The sequence below is a fragment of the Mesoplodon mirus genome (assembly GCF_964341445.2).
Source record: "Mesoplodon mirus genome assembly, chromosome: 17".
NCBI classification, from domain to species: domain Eukaryota; kingdom Metazoa; phylum Chordata; class Mammalia; order Artiodactyla; family Ziphiidae; genus Mesoplodon; species Mesoplodon mirus.
The window spans coordinates 5,481,501-5,501,837 of record NC_138993.1 but is presented as its reverse complement, the minus strand read 5'-3'; the positions used below and the strand labels follow the sequence as shown (position 1 = coordinate 5,501,837).

At 54.9% G+C, this 20,337-nt stretch overlaps 1 protein-coding gene and 1 long non-coding RNA gene across 2 annotated transcripts in view; one reads left to right on the top strand and one right to left on the bottom strand.

The window, feature by feature from the left end:
- LOC309792796 overlaps positions 1-20,337 on the bottom strand; it is a 468,580-nt gene that overhangs the window by 385,281 nt on the left and 62,962 nt on the right. The window lies entirely within an intron of this gene.
- Positions 7,476-12,935, top strand: CDX2 (caudal type homeobox 2; the record flags this gene model as incomplete). The annotated part of the gene is made up of 3 exons (XM_082602369.1): positions 7,476-8,013; positions 11,580-11,725; positions 12,705-12,935. 3 exons carry the CDS (start codon positions 7,476-7,478, stop codon positions 12,933-12,935), a joined length of 915 nt encoding a protein of 304 aa, XP_082458495.1.

Sequence of the window (20,337 nt, the reverse complement as noted above, 5' to 3'; positions counted from 1 at the left end):
GAGCTGGCCCTTTTGAAGACAAGAGCCTCCATGAGTGACCAGCCCGGGTCTGAGGGACAACAGCAGCAAGAAAACCTTTCCATAAAAAGCGGTGTGGCCGCACCCTTGGTTGGGGGCTAAATTCCACAGAGAGAAGCCACTGTGGTGGCACAGGAATTTTTTAATCACGGAAGCCCACTCCCCTTTGCCCTCTTACAGACAAAGTTGCCCGCTAGTGGTGAGGGTGAAGGCCAGAGGCTGGTCAGCGTGGTAGGTAGGGGAGCCAGGAAGTGAGCTGTGACCCCACCGAACCTGTAGAACAACTCCGGGGCCTCCCCTGCCAAGGGCAGGCGGGTGCCAGAGCCTGCTCTGGATGTAGGAGCACCAGGTGCACATCACAAAGGACCTGGATGCAAAGTTGGGGCCCTTGGGCCTGGGGCTAGACGCCGACCTCCCTCCAGCCAGGGTGACTTGGGGGCTTTCCTGACACATGCAAGAAACCTGCTGCTTGGCGAAGAGGGTTTTCTTGTCCAGGATACAAGCGCCAAGGGCTGGGCCTGAGACTGAGAATAATACATTATATTGAAGGTACCTTGCCCAGCCCTGGGGTGAGTCCAGCTCTTAGACAGATGGAGCCCAAAATGCAGAGTCTGAGCTCTTGACGTAAATATGCTCAAGCTAAGATAGGCAGGGCTCCCCAAGGCAAGACTCTCAGCCGTATTTTTAGAACGAGAGGGGATGCGATCTGGCCCTCTCAAGCACGATCTGTGTCTCCAGTTACACAGTTACCTTTCAAGGGCTCAAAGCTTGTCGGTGAAATTGTTTATTTCTGCAGGAGGGGATCCGGGTGGGGGAAGACGCTAGATCCGCCCCTTCAAAGGAGCTGGGGGAGAAGGGGGAGTGCCTCTTCCAAAGCCCCGGGCGCTCGCAGCCGCGCGGGCGGGAGGGCGCGCGACGCAGACGTGGGCGCCGGCGGGGAAGACCCCGGCAAAAGCCCCCGGGGGCTGCTGCTTTCTTCTCGGTAGGAGCAGAGAGGCCAGGCCTGCTCTCCTGCAGGCGGGTAACCTGAGGCTGCCGAGGTCTGGCAGGGAAGTTTGTTTCCTGCCACATCTTTGCTAAAACAGTGACTCGTCCTGGGCTTGTGCCGGCCTCGGAGATGTCTTCTGGTTTCCGCGCTCCGGTGCGCAGGACGCGGGAGACAAACCCCGACGAGCGGGGACCGCGACCGCGGACTCGGACCTCAGCGTGCGCGCCAGCCTGGGCGGCGGGGTGGCCCGGAGCGCGCCCAGAGATGTCGGGGGAGGGGGCGCAGAAGCGGTGGTGTGGATTCCAGGGTGAATAATTAATACTTTTACTTACTAATTCGTTATGAAAGCACGATGGCAACTCTAAGAAAAGTTGGAGAGCAAGAAGCTGATTTCAGCTCCTTTCAACCCCTCCATGCACGCTGCCTTCCGAGATGGGGGGCTGCTTCGCCGACTTTCACTCCCCCTTAAAATGTCCAAGGCCAGCTGGAGAGCAGCCCCCCCCCCCAGAGCGTGCCCACTGGGAATTCCCGAGCCCAGTCCCACTCACCTATGTTACCGGGTAACTGAATGGGGGCCTCCTTTTCGTCACCCAGACAGGTACGCTTTAGGGTCTGGGTGTCCAAAGATGTGCACGGACACGGGTGAGGGAAGAAAGACAACCCAGTTCTTGGTATAACCTTCCGTCATTTTAAATTTGACACATTGCCAGAGTTCAGCCACAGGATACAAGTTCCGATTCAAAAATAAAGACAAGCTCTTTTTCAGAAAGTATTTACTGTGGGACAGGAGTGGATGGATACCTTCGTTGGCAGTTGGAGAAAAATCTGTATGGAATCAATGGAAAACTCACCATTCAATAAACTAATAAAGCACAGTTAGCAGGTGCCTGTGAAAGGGAGAAATAAATAGGACGCCAAAAGCAGTCAGAAGTGTCACAACAGCTGAATCTGGTTGTTCTGCGACTCTTTGGTGTGAGTGGTGGGGAGTTTGGGTTCCGGCAAGGATGCCAGTTGGTTTGGGGTTGAGGAGGCAGTGTTTCTAGGGCGGCACCAGCAGCCCTGTAGTAATTTACATCTTTACAGAGTGCTCTGAGTTACAAACAGTGCCCCTATATAGTAGCTCACTTAAGGGCCGTGACTGGGACAGCCAGCTGTGTGACCTTGGGAACGTCACCCAACCTCTCTGGGCCTCAGAGTTCTCCTTTGTAAAACGGAAGGGCTACAGACACTAAGTCCTCTGTGCCCCCTCTTGGGAGAGTAACTTCCCAACGGGCTCAGTGACTCAAGGGGAGCTGAACCTTTATCTGAGCCACTTCCTTCCGCCACATAAAGCCTACTGCGTAGGGGTTCCTAGGAACATATTTTCATATGACAAACAAAGGTCACTCTAGGCACGAGACATTGGGGAGTGAACAAACGGTAACTCCACGTCAAAGCCACGTGAGAACATTTAGGTGTTGCTGGCCTGGGGGCCTCTTCTCCCCAGCTTCAGGGTTTCCCTCTGGGGTGAGATCCCAAGGGCTCCGTCTCAGGGCTCTAAATCATGCTCTGTGCTCATGCATCACACAGCACTAGAGTGTGTTATACAACAGCCACACTGTGTCCAGAGACTGATTTTAGGGGGGGAAAGAAAAAAAAAAGGAAGAAAATGTGCAATCACCATGTATTCACATAACTTTCAGCCAGTGAGCAAAACCAGATTTCTGCACCCAAATATCAGCCCCTTTCCTGAGGCTTTTTATTTTCCTAGACCTCCTGGCTTTGTGGGGAGGAAAAAAAAGTGTGTTCCTTGCTCTGCATGAGAAAGCTTGCTGTTTTCTCCTCTCTCCTGCACCCTGAGTGTTAAAACTCTAGTCCACCAATGACCTGCCACAATTCCAGGGACTTTTCCTCCGGTAGAGAGGCCCAGAGACTCAGTTTGCTTGGGGGAAAACATTCTTGACTCCACTGGGTGGGAACACATCTGCTCCTGTGAACGAAGCCTGGACAGCTGTGGGCAGCTGCGGCCCCTCCCTGCTGTTCAGGATGGACATGTTTGGCTCCTTTGTGACCTGATGGGGCTGAGCAGGCAGTGGACTCTGGGGAGGCCCACAGAAAGGACACTGTGATGGATTTCCTTCCCAGAGATGTGAGCCGAGCGGGCTGTGGCGTGGCAGGGCAGGGTGTGTTGGGGTCAAACCACCCATTATAGAGCCTTCCTTTGTGTGAGGGGGTTGCCGACTGAGTGCGGTGGCCCAAGAACTCCCTGACTCCAAATTAAGTAGAGATTGAGTCGTTTTTCCACATCAGTGTAGACTGCCAAGGTGAACAATTTTATCAGACAACACTCTCTTCCTTCTCACCCTTCCTTAATTATCCTGGGAATTCAGGTCAATGTAGGGTGAAGGCTTCCTGTGCAGGGGAGGAGAGGCAGTCTGCAAGGGCTGCGTTATTTGGATAATTTCTTTGACCTAAAAGGGGCTTCAGAAACTAGGCTTGCATGCTAAGGTGGATACAGACAGCCTGCCCTATCAGGGTTACAAGGGTCACGGGTGCCCCCGTTCTAGGAACCACAAATATGGGGAAAAGCAGGGTCCCCCAAGCTGGAGCAAACACTGGGGACCTTTGAGCAGGGAGGGAGCCCTGTCAATGATCTGTGGATTCAAGGAGTGTCTCATCTGCCTGGAGGAGCAGCCCGCCCCTTCCGGTGCCTCCTGCCCCCGCCCCCCCTCTGTGCCCCTGCCCTTGCCAGCGGCCGGGGTCCTGGAAGCTCCGACCCTCTCCGAGGAATGTGGAGGGGCCGCTACACTGTCAGTAACAAAGAGACGGCCTCTTGATAACCCGAGTCGTGGCTGTCCCTGGAGTCTTCCGGACCCTTTATTTACCTGGGTCTCTTTCTCCCCACCCTCTCCTGCCCTAAATAGCCTGCTCAGGCTCTGGCTCCATGGGGTCACAGCTTCAGCCCCAGCTCAACCCCACCCCCAAGCGTCCCAAATAAGTTTGCCTCCCTCCAGAGCAATTCACTGAAGCTGCCCTGGAGACGGAGGTACGGGCTGGAACAGAGCCCTGAGCAGTGGAGTTGGGGACGAACGTCCAAGGTGGTTCTCAGCTCGGGCCAGGGCCAAAAGGCTCTGAGAAAGCTACCACGCTCCTTGGGTCTCCACTGGGGGCCCTGCTGCCGGTGGCACCTGCATCCTTCCAGGCCCCCACCCCTGCACCCCGAGGCTGGAGGAGCTGCCTCCCCTCCCCCATCTAGAGCAGGTTTCCAGAGGATAGGCAGGTCACAAAGAGCTGTCAGAGGCTAAGCCGTGGGGATGAAAAGACACCCTGGCTGCCTTTCCATCAGCCACCTTCCACCCCTCTCTGACTGCTCCCACCACCCTGCCCCTGCAGGGACCTAGATGGGTCCTCTCCTGGCTGAGAGGGCAACCCAGAGGTGAGGGGACACTTCCACTCCAAGGAGCTTGTCCAAGGACACAGTTGTTGGCTCCTTTTCCCTCACCCACAGCCCAGGGCCCAGGACCATGCGTGGGACCATGTTACTGGCATGGGGGCCCATTTTTCCATGAAGGAAACCAATCAGTGTCCTTTCTCCAGCCCTCACACCCCGCACCCCCAAGTGAGTGTGGGCCTCACTGAGATCTGACCAGCTCCAGGGCCTGGCGTGACCCCTGGGGACAGATCAACCCTGGCCGCTCCCAAAGCATTTGGGCAGGCCGGCCAGAGCCCTTTCTCCAGGGCAGAGCACAGAGACACAGCTGGAAAACCGGGACAATTAGCCAGCGGCCGGCGGCCGGGCCATAAAAACGCAGGAAGCGGCCACCGCAGGGCGGAGGGGATGGCTGTCCCCAATAAAGTGATTGTTCCAAAGAATGCCCACATTCCGAAGACACAGGCTCAAGCCTGGGCCTTGGCTTCCAGAGCTGGAGGCTTGGGAGGGGGTTGTGAGGGGCGGAAAGAGGGATTGTGTCTCCCAGGAAGAGGAGGAAGATGTTTGCTAGATCAAAAGTCTGCAGTGCCCACCACTTAACCTCCCATATCCCCGCCCCATCAGGACTGCAAACGCCCACCCCCCTTGCATCCCTCCTCCCCATTCAGTGATTTGGATTCTGTATTGGGGTTTGCAATTTGTTTCCTATGTTATTTCTCAAGAGGTCTGATGACACCCAGCTGCCCGGGCTGGGCCCCGGGGGCCCACAGGGATGATCTGCCCCAGTCTCCATCAGCTGAGTGGCCAGTTCGCTCCCCCCCCGCCCCAATTTTAACCTTCTTCCTTAGGAAACACAGAGGATGAGGGACACCAGCAAGTAGGAGATCCCAGGGCCTGATCCTGCTTGGGCCTGGCTTCTCTGCACTCTGTGGCGGGGTGGGTGTCATCTGTAAAATGGAGAACATGACTATGCCCGCTTTATTCCCGATCCAGGGAGGTGAGAGGGTCTAGGGACATAAAGGACACTGGAAGGAGCTCCAGAAATGACAAGAGGAAGTGACAAATGCCGGAGAACTCTCGGCGGTGAGAAGCGACAGGACAGATCTGCAGGAGAGGGGCTGCGCCCCGCTGGTTCCCAGAGCGCTCAAAGCCGCCCAGCCAGCCTGCCCAGCCCGCCGCCCCGGCTGCTGCGACTCTCAAATCCGAGTCTGGCAGCGCCGTCTGGGCTCGGAGAGAAGGCAGACGGGGACCGCCGGCCCACTCCCCGAGGTCGCCAAACCGAGATGGGCGCCTGAGGGAGCAAGTCCGGTTGCCCTGCGCTCCTATCCGTCGTGGCAGGCCCCGAGCCAGGCCGCGCAGTACAGGTCCCCAGAGCCACCACTTCCAGCCCCTGCCCCTGGGACACAGCGCTTCAAAAACCAAGGAGGATCCTTTGTCAAACCTTCCCCACTCGGGGCTTTTCAGGAGCAATCGTTAGTGATGGCCCGGGGTTCCCTTCCCATCCCCTGAAGATGAAAAACAATTTTCTCCGGAGAAATGTTTTATTTTGCAAATGAGAAAGTGATTTTAAGCCATAGGTATGATGTATGACACAAATACCTAGGTACATATTAACAGAAATTCTAGACTCCCTGTTCCTTGATTTTTAACCACGTATTTAACTATATAAACATATAACTGTAACTTGCTTAATTTTCACAAACAACAAACACACCAGCGCCCTGCTCAAGAAACAGAACGTTACCAGATCTCTAGCAAAAACCCTCCTGCTCCCCTGCATTACCGCCCTCCACTAGCCTGACTTCTACCACCCCTTTCTTGGTTTGCAGTTAAGCCTTTTGAATCTTGAGTGTAAATGCTTTAAAAAAAATTCTAATTGCTTTAAGAACTTCCCTGGCGGTCCAGTGGTTGAGAATTCCCCTTCCAGTGGGGGTGGGTGGGTTCGATCCCTGGTCGGGGAGCTGAGAATCCCACCTGCCTCGCGGCCAAGAGACCAGGACATGGGACAGAAGCGGTATTGTAGCAAGTTCAATAAAGACTTTAAAGATGGTCCACATCAACAACAACAACAACAGAAATCTAAAAAAAAATTTAATTGCTTTAACTTGAATCCCAAATGTGAGACGAGCTCGGAGATGCAACCTGCAGCTAGGGTCTTAATTTATCTCGTGTGGAGGGCCAGCGGTTTCCTTGGGGAAGAAAATAAATGATCAGAGGTGACAGTTGTTCGGGGCGCGCAGTCGTTCTGGCCAGGGGCGCAGAGCGGAAAGGAACCGGCCCATTTCTCCTGGCTCGCCTCGTCACCACCCGCGTTGGCCAGAAACGTTGTCATCAAAGCAATGGCTTCCCTTTTCTTTTCTCTTTGGGATGGAAGGAGCTTCTTGACCACCACCCCCCCGCTTCCCTGCAAATGCAGAAACACGACTCCTTAGTCTCTAAACCCAGATACCCACCAAGATAGCTCTTTCCCCCTCTCTTTTGCAAGTCTCTTGATTTCATTCTTTGAACCTGTGATTGGAGGTTAAAGTGCACCAGGTTGGAAGGAGGAAGCTCTTAACAATAAAGGTTTGAATATTTAGCTGTGATGGGTCGCTGCCCTCTCGCGAGCTTCCCCCCGCCCCTTATCTTTTAAAATGCAAATCGTGTTTCGGGGGGTTGGGCGCCGGGTGCGCGCTGCGCCTCGACGTCTCCAGCCATTGGTGTCTGTGTCATTACTAATAGAGTCTTGTAAACACTCGTTAATCACGTAAGGCCGCCGGCCCGGGGCTCCGCACGCCAGCCTGTGGCGGGTCTTCGCCTCCTGTGCAGCCTAGTGGGAAGGAGGTGGGAGGAAAGAAGGAAGAAAGAGACAGAGGGAGGGAGGGAGGGAGGAGACAGGCCAGAGGGAGGGACCGCCTCAGAGGCAGAAGCGCCGCGAGGAGCCGGCGGAGCACCGCAGGCCGGGGCGCAGCCACCCGCCGCTCCTACGCCCCCTCGCCCCTTCCCCAGCGCGGCCCCCGGCAGCCTCCCGCGTCCGTCCCCGGGCAGCATGGTGAGGTTTGCCGTCGGGCCCTCGCCACCATGTACGTGAGCTACCTCCTGGACAAGGACGTGAGCATGTATCCCAGCTCCGTGCGCCACTCTGGCGGCCTCAACCTGGCCCCGCAGAACTTCGTCAGCCCCCCGCAGTACCCGGACTACGGCGGCTACCATGTGGCGGCCGCCGCCGCCGCCGCGAACTTGGACAGCGCGCAGTCCCCGGGGCCGTCCTGGCCGCCCGCGTACGGCGCCCCGCTCCGCGAGGACTGGAACGGCTACGCGCCAGGGGGCGCGGCGGCCGCCGCCAACGCCGTGGCCCACGGCCTCAACGGGGCCTCCCCGGCCGCCGCCATGGGCTACAGCAGCCCCGCCGACTACCACCCGCACCACCACCCGCACCACCACCCGCACCACCCGGCCGCCGCGCCCTCCTGCGCCTCGGGCTTGCTGCAGACGCTCAACCCCGGCCCCCCCGGGCCCGCCGTCACCGCCGCCGCCGAGCAGCTGTCCCCGGGCGGCCAGCGGCGGAACCTGTGCGAATGGATGCGGAAGCCCGCGCAGCCGTCGCTCGGCAGCCAAGGTAAGCGCGGCGGCGCCCTGCCGGTGGGCGGCCGGGGAAGGCGCGGCCTCGGCCTCCGGCTGCGGGGCGGCGAGTGCCCGGTGCGGACCGGCGTCCGGGGCGGTCTGGGGACTCCGCGCCAGGGGGGCGGGGCGGGGCGACAACGTCTGGGGGCTCCGGCCCCCCCCCCCGCCCCCGGCCCTTGCGTCTGGGCTGGCTGGGGTCGGGAGTGACTACTGTGGTCTCGCGAGCCGTGTTCAGTGTAGGGCAGAGGGGGACGCTTCCTCTTTCCTCCCGTCCCTCATTCATAACGTCCTTAGACTCTTGGAAGAATCCGGCGAAGGTCGGCGGAGCGCGGCTGCATGGGAGCGGTATCGCCCTCCTCACTTGCGGCCGCTCGCACTCGCTCGGTGCGCGGCTTCCCTGGACCGCCCCCAGGCCGGGCTCTAGACCGTCTGTGCACGCCGTCCTTGCCCGTCCGGGCCACTCGGGATGAGTGGTGGTCTGGGGACCAGGAGGGCGGCGAGGCTGAGCGTGCGACCAGATTTGGCCATTCGGGCCAACTCTGGGCTCGGAGCTCGAGCGCGTAGGGAGACCCGGCAAAGCTGCTGAAGCTGGAAAGAAGGTGTTGGCCCCAGGAGCTAAGTAGGGAAGGGAGGGGGGCGCCCGGGTCTTTGAACCTTTGATCTGCAAAGGGGTTATTTCAATCAAAAGCCGGAGGGCTGGGACAAGACACCCCGGCACTCCCCTCGTTTCTGCAGAGGGAGAAGGAGAGGAAGTCGTGGTGCAGATTCAGCCGCTGCTCCAGACACGGATCATTTCTCTGGAACCCTCCTTTCCAGGGTCTCCTGTGTGTGTGTGTGGTGTGTGTGTGTGTGTGTGTGTGTGTGTGTGTGTGTGTGTGTGTGTGTGTAGGCGTGCAGACGTTCAAGAAGCTTGCTCCAGAGATGTCTCTGCAAAGATCCTAGGTTTGCCGGACTGTGTTGGCTCGTAGGTTCCGGGTCTGCCCCTTCTGGTGTCGGAATGTGTGTCAAGGTGGGAAGGAAGTTCAGTAGGTGTGGTGAGAGAGTCCTGTTGGGTCCCTTTTACTCCACGAAGTCTTTCCCAGCCTTCTGCACTTCCGCTTTTTTCTCTTCCCTCCTTTCTGGCCCAGCCCGGCCCGCATGCAGGTTATGGACACTTTGCAGAGGTTTATAGCCAATTACAGCCGTATAAATCAGAGCAGCCGTTGGAGGCTGTCTCTGGGCCTAGGTTTTTGCGTCACTGGGCACATGCCGGGACCGACCAGGTGGGAAATGCGGCGGCCCGGGGAGAAGGCCTCAGGGCCGACCTGGAACCTCGGCTGGGTCCCTTCCCCAAGAGGAGGCACCCTCGCCTGCACAGAGCGCGCTCCAAGGAAGGCTCTTTGCCACAGAACCTGCCTGGGGCGCAGCCGGCGGGACTGGGGCGGCCTAAGGGAGACCCTTGGCCAGTCCCGGGAGAGTGACCGCGGAGCAGGGGCGGGGGGGGGGTGGAGAGGGAGGGGAGCCGCAGGAGCCCAGGCCGCGGGGTCAGCAGATGAGAGGCCGCTGTGAAGTCCCGCGCCGAGGTGGCAAGACCGCAGTCGGCGCCGGGCGCCCTTGTGATGTTAATGTGGGGAGACCGCGGCCCGCGGGCCGGAGCCCGACTCCTCTGCGGAGTGTCATCTGTCAAGGGGCGAGGGGGGGTGGTACTCCGCCCGGCCCGCTTTGATATACACCTTCCCAGCCCTGCCATTGTCTCTTTTAGGGCCCGGAAAGAGGGTGGTGACTTTCGCAGTCAATAATGAATTCTGACAAGTCCCTCTCATCTCTCCCCTATTCTAGTCCCCGCCTTGGTTCCCAGGGGGTGCGGGGCGCCTCCAAGGCCCTTGGGGCGCTGGCCGCGGGGCGCACATGGGTCCTGGTCACCGCGTCCCCCGGTCCCTCTGGGATACGGAAAGGGCAGCCCCCGAGCCAGAGCCGCTCCCAAGTACCTCAAGGCCACTATCGCCGCTGGAGAGTTCGGCTGGGAGAACTTTGCGCCCGGCTCTCCTGCCCTGGAGGTTGTCCTTTGTGGCTCCAACCTGGCTCCGGTGCCAGCCCCGCGTTATACTATCTGCGTGACCTAGTCCGATTCTCAGTTTGCTCATCTGTACGAAGGGGCCACTACCGCTGGCAGCTCGAGTGGGTTGGAGGCTGCAGCGCAGGCTCCCAGGACGTGTCAGTTCCCTTTAATTCCTTCGCGGGCGCAGGGTCGGGGCCGCTGCGCGCATTCAAATGCTTCTGCTGGCCGTGTTGATGTTAATGCGCCTGGCGGGGAGGGGGATGAAAGCCCCGCCGCCATTTGCTCAGTAGTGGTAATTCAAACAGAATGCGGTTGTTATTAAGGCATTGAAAGAGCTTTTCTTTGATAAGATCGCCTTGTCCTGCATTGTTTGGGGCTGTGTTCTCCTTTCAGCGGCTTGGGGGAGCTCCCTCTGATCCGGCCTGTATCTTCCCAGGGCGCTTTTGTTGTGGTTTGCAAAGGGTTTTACCTGAACAAAGTCGGCCTGCGGGGCATTAAACACCTCCGAGCAACTCCCAGACCCTTTAGATCTAACTGTAGCACCGGGCACAGGGCGACTGAACCTGTTCTGCTGGGAGAAGACCCCGACCTGGGGCCGAGTGGGAGAGAACAGCTCCTGAGCGGGGCTCCACCGAGGGCTGACCTGGGACAGACCTGGTGGAGACACCAGGCTCCGGCCTGCTACGACTTGGTCGCGCTGTTTGTCAAGGCCCTTCAGTAAAACAATCAATCCAAGGTTTAATATGTTGACTCAATCCAATGAGCATAGATCACTGGTCAGGATAGCTCTGGCAGGGTTTGCAGCAGAAATAAATGGAGGATTAAAAACGAAAGAGTGCCAAATGCCAAACCAGGTTCGGCCAGGTATAGAGTGTCCCCAGAGAGAGGGATTATCTGCCTGCCAGACCCCGGCTCAGAATTCCTTCCACCCGACAGATAGGGCTGGGGCGTGTGTGTGTGTGTGTGTGTGTGTGTGTGTGTGTGTGTGTGTGTGTTTCTGGTGACTTGAGGGAACACGTCAGCTACTGCACCCCCTTACCACTTCTAATAAAACAAACAGAAAGTAACACCCCCCCCACCACGAACAACGCATATCCACAATCCCAGCTGTTTTTAGGGTAGGCTTCTATCTCTGGTAGGCCTGAAAATCAGAGTATTCCCAGGACCCTGGTGCCTCTGCCCTGCCCTCTTTTCCTTTGGGCCTCACCAGCTCAGGTACTGTATTTGGTTTACAAAACCGGTGGTGGGGTTCTGCTATCTTCTGCGTGTATGAATTTTACATTTTTCTTAATTTTCAAAAACTGCTTAATCCCAAGACCAGTTTAGTTGTCCCGAATAGCCCCATACCCTCCCCCCAGGACCCTCTGGGGGGGTCTTGTCAGACTCAGCAGGAACCAGCCAAACCGTGGCCCCCCAGGGCGGTGGAGGAAGAGAAATGGCTCTTGGGTTAGGGAGGTTTGTCATTACCCATGACTGATGAGCTGCCTTGCCGTTCTCAGTGCTAACTTCGCCTTCCTCCACAGTGAAAACCAGGACGAAAGACAAATACCGAGTCGTGTACACGGACCACCAGCGTTTGGAGCTGGAGAAGGAGTTTCACTACAGTCGCTACATCACCATCCGGCGGAAAGCCGAGCTGGCCGCCACACTGGGGCTCTCCGAGAGGCAGGTGGGAACCCTCCAGGGCTTGGTCACTGCCTGGGGGAGTCCAGTGAGGAGGGTTAGAAGCCAGGCCCCAGGATCCACCTAGTTCTGTGGGCAGATTAAAGCAAGAAGATGGAGAGCATTTTCCTTCCAGATGCTTTTTATAAAGACTTCTTCCCTCTCTAGTTGTCTTCTTTATATATATATATATATATATATATATATATATATATATATATATATATATATATATATATATATTTGAATTTTTTTTCTATTTTGGGGGACCTGGGAGGTACAAGAAAAAACTGAGTATAGTCTAATCCAGAATTCTATTTGGGTCAATAAAGACGTAAAGGCTTACTCTCTCTGTACCCAGCATGGTACCTGGGCAAAAGAATTAATATAAGACCCCAATCCCTGCCCATTAAAAACTAGAGGGTTGAGGCTTGGCTCCTGAACACTCTGTGTGGTCTGGGAGGAAAGAAAAAGAAAAAAAGAAAAAGAAAAAGGTCAAATTTGCAGTCAGGAAACCCCACATTAAAACTCATTCTCAGCCCCAAGGTGAGGAATATTACATTTCAGTTTAGCTTTGAGAGGCCAAAGGTTGTTATTTTGAAGTACATCCAGCCCTGGCCTCCTCTTGCTTGGTGTGAAAAGGACCTGGCAGTTTCTGTTTTCCTTGCTTCTGAGACTCTGAACTTTTCCAGTAAAGTTGTAGATAAAGGTTGCTTTGGAAAGAAACCTGGGGAAAGAGGAGGGAGGGGGAGGCTCTTCTCTCTCGAGGCTGAATTGGGCTTGGGAAGGGCTCCCACAAGCACTCCAGCACCGGGCCATTACTGGATAGTCCATGAAAAGCTGTGCGAAGGGCTGGCCTCCTTCAGGTCCAGAGGGCACTTCTTTGGCCGGAGAAGGTGACACTGGTGTTCGTGCCGTACACTGTCCCTTTTGTCTTTCGCAGCCGCTTCACCACCTTCTGTTTTTCTCCGCCTTTCCATTTCCAGGTTAAAATTTGGTTTCAGAACCGCAGAGCGAAGGAAAGGAAAATCAACAAGAAGAAGCTGCAGCAGCCGCCGCCGTCCCAGCCACAGGCTCCCCAGCCGCAGCCAGGTCCCCTGAGAAGCGTCCCGGAGCCCCTGAGTCCCGTGTCTTCCCTGCAGGGCTCGGTGCCTGTCCCTGTCCCTGGGGTTCTGGGGCCGACTGGGGGGGTGTTAAACCCCACTGTCACCCAGTGACCCACAGTGGCCTGTGGTAGCAGAGCAATTCCAGGCTGAGCCATGAGGAGCATGGACTCTGCTAGAATCCTCAGGAAAGACCCCTCCCCTCCCACCCACGACCGTTCACCAACCGACCTAGCCCTGCAAGGAAAAATGGGGGCCTGGGGGAAAGACAAGTGTGGTTGGAGGCCTCAAGGAAGACGTTCTCCCAGATTTTGACTTTTTCCGGTCTCTTTCTGCCACTGAGGAGATGGGAAATGACCACCGGGGCTTCCTTTAATACTGGCAGAAACACTGCCTGGACTGGCTAAACAGACCTGCCTTTCAGCCCCTTCCTCAGCTCTTTGCCTCCAAAATCTGCAGGATGCCTCTCCGGTTGGAGCTGAGGAGGGAGAGGGGCTCAGGGGACCGCCAGGGATGGAGCCAAGATGGCTGCTGTCCACTCACTGCCCTCCAAGGACCCGCTGGCCCCTCTTGCCTCAAGGACAGGCAAGGTTCAGACCGCAGAAGCCCGAGGCAGCTGAAATGGAAACCTGGACCCACTGAAGAGTGCAGAACCCCCAGGTCTTTGTCTTTCTTCTCTTCCCTTCCCAGGCCAGGAAAGGCTTGGCTGGTGCATGTGCAGTGTATGGTGTGAGGGGGAGGTTACTGGACTCCAGGCCTGACGAGGGGGCCCGAGACAGGGCCTTGTTTAGAAAGCCTGTCACCAGAGCTTCTCTGGGCTGAATGTATGTCAGTGCTATAAATGCCAGAGCCAACCTGGACTTCCTGTGATTTTCACAATCTTGGGGCTGATGAAAAAGGGGAGTTTTTGTTGTTGCTGCTGTTTGGGTTATTGGTCTGTGTAACATCCAAGCCAGCATTTTAAAAGCCTTCTGGATCCATGCGGAGAGAAGTGATACGGTGAAGGGAAGTTGGGGGGGGGGGTGGTATTTGAACACAGTTGAATTTTTTTTTTCTAAAAAGAAAAAAAGAGATAAAGGAGCTTTCCAGATTTCAGATTCTGTCTTTATCACCTTCAGATTTTGTCTGCAATTATTATTAGTAGTAGTATTTTAAGTAATGAAATATCCTCTCTACTTGCCAACTAGAATTAGGAAAATCAAGGAGGGGCGTGGAGAAGGTTATCTAGACAACCTCGTTTTACCCCAGAGCGGCAGAAGCCTGAGGGAGCAGGTTCTGAGACCTACCCTGCCCCCAAGCCCGAACCCAGCCTCGGATTGTGGAATGTGTGGTTCTCCTGGGGGTGCCTGTGGGCAAAATGCACAGCTGAGCGCTCAGCTGCTTCTCAGCTGGGGGAATGACGGGGAGTGAGGGTGAGAGAGCCCGCTCACAGCGTCGCGCCGAGTCCACACTGAGGGCAGTCGCGCACCCTCCCTTCATCGGTGAGTCCCTTCTCCCCAGGATGCCTCCCCCATCCTGGTAAACACAAGCATTCAAGTACGAATGTTCGATTTTCGATTTCCCCAAGGCAACGTTTCCACGAATGTGGTCTCCAGTATATCGGTTTCCGTGAGGCCTTTCTGACTCCACCCCTTGCCTTGTCCCGCGCTGTTTCCCTTCCCCGCTCCTCCCTCCACCTCCCCCCACAGACAAGAATTCGAGACCCAGCAAAAGAAGATCCTTTTAAGTGATGGTTGCTTGTTATCTGGCTGATCCGCTGGGGACCGGGCTGCTGCCCTTGAGGTTTCTGGTCCTGGAAGCCGCCGACCTGGGCGCTCTCGGCGGGGCCTGGGGAGAAGGGCTTTGCCCTCCGTTGCGGTCTTTCCCACAGGCAGCCTGGAGTCCTAATCAGCGCCTCCACCGAGGGAAGGGGTGCCCCGAGGGTTGGGCAGGATGAGCGGAGCTGCGAGACAGAAATAGCCCCTGGAGCATCTCCCCGATTCCGCGGCCCTTCCGGGTGGCGCCTTTCACTCTGGGATTGGGAAAGGGCTCCGGGGCTGGGCCCGCGGCTCCCGAAGTCAGAGGGAGCGGGCCCGGCCCGCCTCTTGGGCAGGAGGCGGCCCGGCCGAGGCGGGAGCCGCACCTGGGTCCGCGGAGCACCGTGGGGTCCCCCGGCGCCCGGCGCGGGGAGGGCGGCGCGGACCCCGCGCCCGGCCGCGCCCGCGTGCCCGACCCCGGGCCGCCGCCGCGGTTGCTATGCGTTGCTGTGAAACGCCTGTCAATAAACCCTGTTTGGACAGTGGAGCGAGAGCACAAGGGTTGTTTGCTTAGTGGTTAGAGGTTCAAAAGTCGGCATTGTCCCGCTGCAAGCGATTACAAGTTCTTCCCCTTCCCGGGGCTCGGCCCGAGAGCGCTGACGCCCGCGCGCGGCGCGCATCCGGGCGCGGAGGGGCGCTTGGCTGCTCTCGAACCTGCCAGCACCCTGCTCTGGGCGGCGAGCGGGCCGCCGGCCACCAGGCCGCGGAAAAGGCCAGGAATGAGGGCCCCCGCCGGCAAGTGAGGCCACCGCGCCTCCGACGCCAAGGCACCACCCCTGGAGCAAGCCCGGGGGAACGCGGGGACAGGGCGCGAGCGGGCGGCGCAGCCTGGAGAGGCTTAGGGAGGTCGGCGCCGGACACCCGTGTTTATTCTTAACGACAAGACCTAGCGGCTCCGAGCGCCGCCCGCACCGTGCCGGGGGTCAAGGGGCCCCAACCCCTCGGGCCTCCCGGTGCCCTGTCCCGGGTTCGGGCCGCCAGGGGGCGCGCGCGCGGGCTGCTCGCCGCCTCTGGAGGAAAGGGACGCAGTTGTGACCCAGCTGCGAGGTGCAAACTCCAGGGAGTCTCCGACTCCGCTGCTCCCAGACCCACGCGGCGAGCCTTCCCCGCCACGGTCCCGGACCTGTTGAAACTAAGTACAAACTAGGTCAGGTGCAGAAGATTCTTGGATCTGGTGAATGTTTAAGAAAAACAAATTTTGGGGAGGGGAGCTATCCACTAGGAGTCTTTTTGGGGATTTCCCTGGCCATCCAATGGTTAAGACCCCGCGCTTCCACTGCAGGGAGCGCGGGTTCGAGCCCTGGTCTGGGAACAAGATCCCGCACGCGGCAGGGCGCCCCCGAAAAAAAGGAGGGTCTTTTTGCGCAAGACGTTTCTTTTAAAAAATTGCAGAAATATGGATACGATATTAATATAAGGAAAGAATGTACCAGTATTGTGGAACTCATGTCAAGAAAAGGGATATATGGAGAGAAAACAGGCCTGGTCTTTTTTTTTTCCTGTAAACAATTCATAACTTTATCATATCCATCTAATAAAGTTAACAAGATGGACTGCTAGTGGAAGCAACGACAGTTTCAATGAGTTTCACTTCTTTCTGATACTATCTAGCAAGAGGCCTCCGACTAGAAGGCCTCTTACTAGATAGTCAAGTATCTAGTCAAGAACACTAATCTTAAATAGAAATCTAAATATATAAACAGCAGTATTCTGGCTGTTGTTATTCACAACCACCCAGGAAAAGATAAGAGAAGGCAACAAGCAGAAATAAAGACATCTCAGCTACAGAATCCTTATATGATTTTTTTTTTTTTTTTTTTTTTTTGCGGTACGCGGGCCTCTCACTGTTGTGGCCTCTCCCGTTGCGGAGCACAGGCTCCGGATGCGCAGGCTCAGCGGCCATGGCTCAGGGGCCCAGCCGCTCTGCGGCATGTGGGATCTTCCCGGACCGGGGCACGAACCCGTGTCCCCTGCATCGGCAGGCAGACTCTCAACCACTGCGCCACCAGGGAAGCCCCTTATATGTTTTTTTTTTTTTTTTTTTTTTTTTTTTTTTTTGCGGTATGCGGGCCTCTCACTGTTGTGGCCTCTCCCGTTGCGGAGCACAGGCTCCGGATGCGCAGGCCCAGCGGCCATGGCTCACGGGCCCAGCCGCTCCGCGGCATATGGGATCCTCCCAGACCGGGGCACGAACCCGTATCCCCTGCATCGGCAGGCGGACTCTCAACCACTGCGCCACCAGGGAGGCCCCCTTATATGTTTTTAAGAGCACTATTTGCACCTTGTTTTAGAAATAGCCTGCTGTTTGTTAGTTTAAGGACCTTGGGGAGATCACAACCTCGCAGCCACAACTTCCTCATCTGTAATATGGGGATCAAATGAGGTAATGTAAGCAAATGCAAGTTACAGTGTACACTTATGATGAGACCCCAATAATGACATGAACTCCTCCTTTTAACGATGAATCATCGTCTCTGAAGGGCTCAAGGGTGCTTAAAGTGAATTTTTGAACGAGGATGATTTCTCAAATCATTAGAGAATAACTCCTTCCAGAAGTTTTTCTAATGTATTCAGCTCTGCTTACTTTGTCAAAATAGCCTCAAGTCTGTTGTCTTCTGATTTCCAGTGCCTAGGTGTCTGCACAAAATCTCAAGTGGCAAAGCCCTAACATTCCAGAGGAGATGAGTTACTGCTCTGCATAGCTTACCTGCCCTTTTATCTCCCAGGAAAGATACTGTATCCCCGAACACTTCCAGTTGTATTTAGGAGACTCAGATTAGTTGAGGTTGTAGTTGGGAACCTCACTAACCATCAGGATCCTTTAACCCAAAGGAGGCAGAGAGGCAGATACTCTACCTAGATGGTATTACGAGGTTCTTTATTTTGAAGCAATTTCCATTTCAACACCTCAATTCCGTACTCTTCCGGGAGCCGCCCCAAAAAGCTGCTGCGGATTGAATTCTTCAAGGCTGACTCTTCCCTCGAAGTCATTTTAAGGCAAGCATTTTCTTCTAGCCCCCATAATTCTTCCCTTACATTAAAACTATAGCAGCAGATCTTGTGTTAAATTAGTTTTGCTTTGGAGGATAAGGAAAACATACCTAAATAACGTAGGTTACCTGGAAATATTTTAAATTAACATTTAAAGTATATTCTTGAATCCCATTTAGACTATACAATCTTCCAACCCCCATAATTCTCACATTTAGTCTATTTTTTTCTTTCTCTTTTTGCCTCCTCCTCTTCTTCAAGAGATGACTATGATTTTAGGAAACCAAGCAGGTTTTACTGATAACTGGGACAAGCCCAGTGATACTGGGCCAGAACAATCACTAAATATTTTCTTTACTTAGCTACAAACCAAAGGGAATATATACTTCTTATATCATTCATTTCTTGAAGGTTATGAAATTACATCTAGGAAAACCCCCTCAAATTCCAAATAAGGAAAGTAGAATCTGTCAATTCCAGAGATTATAGCAACATTTACCTTGACATTCTTCTTGGAGGTATCAGTTTAGAGAAGCTGGGGGCAAGTGTGTAGGTGACCTTTTGGGTCTGTGTCTCTAGTACCCAAACATTTGTTTTAACAACAGCTCTTTCAAATTGGAATTTGTCACTAACTTCAGTTTATATGGATAATATCAACTAAGTTGCCAGAGGCCCAGAGTTAATGACCAGTTTGTTCTTTCTCCAGGATCTTGGTGATTCTGTGCTAGAGATCTAATCCATAAACCAAAACACAACCAGTTTTGATCCAGGAAGAAGAGTTCCCTGGGATTCAGTGATGACCAAACTGTCCCTTTACACAAACACACACACATGTACTTAAAAATAATATTCAGGTCATGTATTGGGTCTATGCCTCAAATAATTTTATTGGTAAGTAGGAACCTAGGCATTTCATGGCCCCCCACCCTTTTTTTCACAATCAGTATCAGCACATCTTTTTTTTTTATTTCATGTCTTTTAATATTTGTGTTTTAATTTCTAGGAAAGAAATTATTTTCTAATTGTTCATTTGTTATCTCAGAACTTTCAGGACAGCCTGCTCTCATAACACTTTGTATCTGCAGTATGACAATAATAGGTTTTATACAAGTGGTAGTTGATAAATTCTTCTCCAACCACAGGAAAGCAAATAATGAAAAACAAAGTAGGAGCTAAAGTCACTGTAGTGTAAGCATACAATGGCTTGTTGGGTGGCACTTAAATAATTTTAACTCACTGACAATTAGTAGAATCAGTGACAAAGATTAAGTACCTAAACCACAGATTAGGAGTTGTTAAAAATGGTGTCGCCAGGCTCTGTCTTTTATTCATGAAAGATACAGTATATGTTCTTTCACTTTGTGTATCTAATATATTAAAAACAACAACCACAACAAAACTCAGTAGATCTAGATTCTATTTTCAGCCCTCCCTCCATTTTCTAGGCACAGCTATGGTAGGGTGTATGTGCATTGCCAGAAGCAAACAGAAGAAAGACACACCTAAGCCAGAGCCAGGGACCATTGTCCAATAAATAGCAATATAGAAGCATGCAGGAAGGACAAAAAGAGAGACTGGTCGTAAGGAATCCACACATATTAAAAAAAATAATAATGTTCCCCCTCAAATCACTTTATTGAAATAATGCAAATTTCAGAAATCCAAATTCCTCTAGTTATCTTCATGTGTTCCTGTTATAATTTTCATCGTGTCTATGAATTTCATATAACCATCTTTATACTTTTAGACATCTGCTAGTGATATATTGTTAAAAACAACAGACCCTGTTTCAGAGTGACAGTTCTTGGTCATGATCTTCAGCCCACAGAAAACCAGCAAGCAACATTTATTCCTCATTTCTAGGGTTAGAGTCTTGAAATGCACCTACACTGTTATGATGGCTGCTCTTGGGTGGACACGTGGCCAGGACGGAGAACCACAAGGCCAAATGACCACACAATCGGGCCGTCGCAAGCTGTTCAGGGAGCAGATTTTTAGATGGGCTTGGATTGCTGCACAAAGCTGGGCGCTACGTTCTCAAGTGTAAAGCCAGACAAAACAGACAGGCAGCAAGCTGCTCCCTTGGCGGGAACTTTTAGTTTGCCGCCACCTCACACCTCTATCTCGGAGAAACTACTGCTTGGATTCGAGTCTTTGAATGTTTTAGACAGAAGAAATGAAAGCATGCTTTGCTCATGTCCAGACAGGCCGGTTGTCTACAACAGGGCTGGGGGGAGGGCACTCGGCCTGGTATCGAGGCGTCTGTGCGCGGCCCCAGCCTGCAGCGAAGATGCCGCTCAGGGGGCAGCGGCCTCGCCCCTCCCCCTGCGGCCTGGCCCACGGATCAAAGGACCGGACTCTCGCCACGGCCCTCAGGGCCCACCGCCCAAGCGCCACGAGCCGCAGGAGCGCGCCGCGGGCGCAGGGGCGCAGGGGTCGCGTCTCGCCCGGCCTCGGACGCCGCGCCGGCTCCTCGCCCGACGGGGAAAGGCCGCGCTTGTCTCCGGGCAGCCTGGCGCCTCCCGAGGTGGGAGCGCAGCGAGGCCCCCGTGGCAGCTGCGCCAACCTGGCGGGAAGCCCGGGGGGGCCGCCGCCGTCTGACGCCCCGGAAGTCGCGCCTCGAGATCCCGGGCACGTTCCTTTTCCTCTTCGGAGCAGCTTGGTTTCCACAGCTTCTTTCTGTCATCACGGTTAAACGTACTCTGACTTTTTCAACGGCGTGCCCCGCT